This window comes from Falco punctatus, assembly GCF_963210335.1.
Source record: "Falco punctatus genome assembly, chromosome: 3".
Lineage (NCBI taxonomy): Eukaryota > Metazoa > Chordata > Aves > Falconiformes > Falconidae > Falco > Falco punctatus.
The window spans coordinates 96,419,964-96,423,966 of NC_137582.1; the positions used below are offsets into that span (position 1 = coordinate 96,419,964).

At 53.9% G+C, this 4,003-nt stretch overlaps 1 protein-coding gene across 1 annotated transcript in view; it reads left to right on the plus strand.

The window, feature by feature from the left end:
* Positions 1 to 4,003, plus strand: part of EDN1 (endothelin 1) — a 97,635-nt gene that overhangs the window by 25,156 nt on the left and 68,476 nt on the right. The window contains exons 2-5 of the mRNA XM_080380501.1: positions 32 to 798; positions 1,040 to 1,187; positions 2,158 to 2,316; positions 2,578 to 2,685. Of these exons, the coding sequence (XP_080236627.1) occupies positions 735 to 798; positions 1,040 to 1,187; positions 2,158 to 2,316; positions 2,578 to 2,685 (479 nt within the window). The 5' untranslated portion in view covers positions 32 to 734. The remainder of the gene's footprint in view (positions 1 to 31; positions 799 to 1,039; positions 1,188 to 2,157; positions 2,317 to 2,577; positions 2,686 to 4,003) is intronic.

Sequence of the window (4,003 nt, forward strand, 5' to 3'; positions counted from 1 at the left end):
CGGCGGGAGGGGACCCTCGGCGGCTCCTCAGGCCGGGACGGCGGCGGGAGCAGCGGGCCGAGCCCAGAGCCCCGGGCCGGGCGGCCGCGACACCTTCCACCGCGGGCGGCACCGCGCCTGCCGCCGCCCGGCCGGCCCCGCTGCTGTGCCAACCATCAACAACAACAGCAGCGCTGACAATAATCACGGTAATTATTGTTGTTATGGCGAGGGCCACGGAGCCCCGCCGCCGGCCCGCCGCGCCGCCCGCCCGCCCGCTCCCTCAGGTGGAGGCGCAGGGCGCCCCCTGGCGGCCCGCCCGCAGCGCTGCCCGCGGCGCCCCCCCAGCCCCGCCCCTCCCCCGGTCGCCCCCGGCCCCCCCGCCGCCGCCCCCCGCCGCTCTGAAGTTTGCAGGCGATTTCCTTTCCAGCCCGGCCTTATCTCGGCCCGCACGTTGCCGCGCGGTGACTAATAGCAGAATAACATTGTCTCGGGATAAAATAGCGCCGGGGCTGTTTACCCGCTCCATGGGGGTTCGCTATAAAAGGGCGCCGGGGACCGCCGCGCCAGCCAGACGCGCCGGGGAGCACCGAGCCGCTGCCAGCCCCCGCGCTGCGCCCCGGGCACGGCACACGGCTGCTCGTCCCGCCGCCGGCACAGCCCGTCCCCGCTTTTTTCTCTTTTATTAGTTTTCCCCCCTCTTTTTTATTTTATTTTATTATTTTTTTTTCCCCGCCCGCTCTCCGCCGCCTGCTATGGATTACTCCCAGATGCTCGTCTCGCTGCTCTTCGTGCTGTGCCCGGGGCTGCTGCCGGCAGGTACGTGCCGGTGCCCCGCCGCTCGGGGCCGGTCCTGCGAGGTGGGGCTGGGGGCTGCCCGGTGGTCCCCGGGGAGAGACGCCGGGGCGAGCCGCCGTGGAGCTGCGGGGTGCGACGGGATGCGGCGGACGGGGATGCGCGGGGTGCGCGGTGGCCGCGGGTGGGGACCGCGGGTGGGGACCGGCGGTGGGGACCGCGGGTGGTGGCCGCGGGTGCTGAGCTCTGCCGCTCCCTCCCGCAGCCCCCGCAGCCCCTGCAGCCGAAGCGGGCGCCCCGCCGCCCCCCGCCGCCGCGCACCGCCGCGCCCGGCGCTGCTCCTGCTCCTCGCTGCTGGACGAGGAGTGCGTCTACTTCTGCCACCTCGACATCATCTGGATCAACACCCCCGAGTGAGTGGACCTGCGGGGGGCTGCGGCACTTGCTGGGTTTGCAGACGACTGGGTTTTCTTCTCCCGGGGCGGGGGAGGGAAAAATTAAGAACCATAAACCCCCCTGCAGAAATGGGAAGGGGAGGAAGGAATATACTTTCACGGTTTCTCTTGCTCTCCGCCCCCCCCCCCCCCCCCCCCCCCCCGCTTTTCTGCCGAGTTCAGAGGAGGAAGCATGCAGGTTTGACCACCTAGATTGAGCAGGTAGCTCCTAACAGCCCTAACACCTGCGTTTCTAAAATCTGGACAGGCGTATTTCCTTTGGGTGCTGCTGAGCAAAGGCTGAGGGATACTTTTTGCTATGAATCAGAAGCAGACTGAATGCCAAAAGTATGATTTTGCCAGCTTGAATTTGTCTGACCGTTTTTCTTTCTGTCAAGTTGGGAGGCTAGAAAGCTTACTTTGACATGGGGCAGCTCCTTGCCACCTCTTGCTGCTCTCTGCTGTGAATTATCACATCCCACGTGTTAACAGAGCGATGTGCAGGGTCTGTTTCTACGCTTTCCTCACCAAAAAGTAGTGAGCCAGAGCCTCACCTAGTGCTGCAGCCACTGACTCAGGTCATTTGTTCTGCTGCTGGGTTTCCTCGGAGAGCAGAGGATCTGCTCCTCACTTTTATTGCTGCTTTCGATGTTGGCAGTTGCCAAAGTTCAAAGAGATGAGGTTTTATTGCTTTCTATTGCACAGGGAGGCACGGCAGCCTCATGAAATCACAATTAGAAGGTTATTAGCCTTGTCAGTAGCCATGCTAATGAATACATTGCAAGATGATCAGAAGCATTTGCATGGAAATTATGACCAATGAGGCATTCCCAATCCCACAACCTTTACTCATGCAATCGATCCCATTGATAAGGTTGCCCCAAATCCCCCACTGTTTTGAAGCCACGGAATTATTTGAATGACTTTCATGTTGTCTCTTTGATCATAGGAAGACTGTTCCATATGGTCTCGGAGGCCCTTCTCGATCCAGAAGATCGCTGAAGGACGTGGTGCCGGAGATGCTCGCTGAACCTAGCAGCAGATGCCGATGTGCCAACCAGAAGGACAAGAAATGTCTGAACTTCTGCCAGACAGGAAAAGATCTCTGGTGCGTCTATTGTTGCTACTCTTTAAAAGGCAGTGCATGTAAAAAGTTGTGGTAGACTTACTCATTTTGGCACTTGCTGAGTGAATAATCTCCCCAAAGCCTTGCCTCCTACCTGAGTGCTCACGCTGCTATGATACATACTATGGTTTGGCCCAGAAAATTTGCTTAATACATGCCTTGAGAAGTGTTTTTGATGAGGTGCCTCACCTTGTGGACTGCAGACTTTTTTTTTTAACAGCAGTGCCTTTTCACTCTTCACAGGGCTCAGTCCACGGTGGAGAAAACCTCACGTCACCGCACCAAAGCTGGCAATTGCATTGGACCCAAATGCATGAACCGACAGCTCATTGACAGCAAGAAAATGAAGCGGTGAGTTTCTCCTCATCCTGTTGTAGTTCCCCAGAGTAGCAATAGAGAGCACAGTTCACCTGCCTTCGGGTCAGCCTTGGGCTCAGCTGGTGATCTCAGCTTGAGAGTTACAGAGGGATTGGTGAGGGTATCTTGAGGGTTCTTCTTCACGCAGTGGGTTTGTAGCCTGTGAAGACAAGAGTGCTGAGCTCTGCCTTGCATCCTCCATTTGCTTGGAGGAAGTAGGCTTACTCGTAAGGCCTAAAGATACACCACGCTTCAGAAGAGTATGAAATACTGACAGAAATAAATAGAGCCTGTCATTTTAGTGAGCTCGTGCCCTATCTTCACTACTTAAAAAACCATCATGTCCCAACTATTCTAATGTGAAACGGAATTGGAATGCCTTTTCTTAGATACCTTGTTTTACTGGAGGGGAAAAAAGATGATTATTGATCTGTTCAGATCTGTCTGGCTTTTTAGAATGCAGGAGACAGGTGTCTATCTGCCTTATCTCTTACGATGCCCGATAAACCTGTGTGAAATGAGTACTGGATGTTAGCGATGGGAATGGCTGCAAAAAGGTGGAGGAAAGGGAAAAAAAAAGACTAAATTAATATTTAAACCCAATTTAAAATTTGACATTAAGTAGTAAATTTCAAGACTGCCCTTTGAGGTCTGCACACAGTCAGTTGAGTAGCAGGAGGCAGCAGCAGCACTTCACAGTGCAGGTCAGAGACGCGTGCGCTGGCCCTGGTGCAGCTGGGAACCCCATGGAGGTGAAGTCAGCTTTGAAGCTGAGTGTTAGTCCAGCCGTATCAGCGTATGGCACACAGAAGTTTGCCCCTACAGAAGAAGACTCTTTAGTGCTATTTTCACAAGCGGAACAGGATTTGTACGAGCAGGCAGCCTGATAATTTTGAGTAAGAGTTAAGCCCTGGAATTCTGAAATAATTTTTGAAAACGGAGCTGGCTTGCTGGCTTACTTGAAAAAAGCACCCATTCATTGGAAGCAGGATCAGGTTTACCTAAAAGAAACAAAACAGCTGAAAAGAATAACGCTGAAGACCTCTTGACTGGATACATGCTATTTAAGGAAGTCTAGGGCATCTGTATTTAAATTAATATTTTAGCTTATATTAACGTTTGCATTTAATTTCTGAATCCAATATTTCAAGTGGCTTAAGTTAGCGTAGTTGTGACAGAGGCGTAGCAATCAGCAGTTTGAGGATCCCATGGCAGAAATCTAGACTGAGGTTTATTTAATCAAAAACTGAATGTCTGCACACTGGAGATGCATCTTCATTATTGTAACAATAAATTTCTTGGGGTTTTGCAG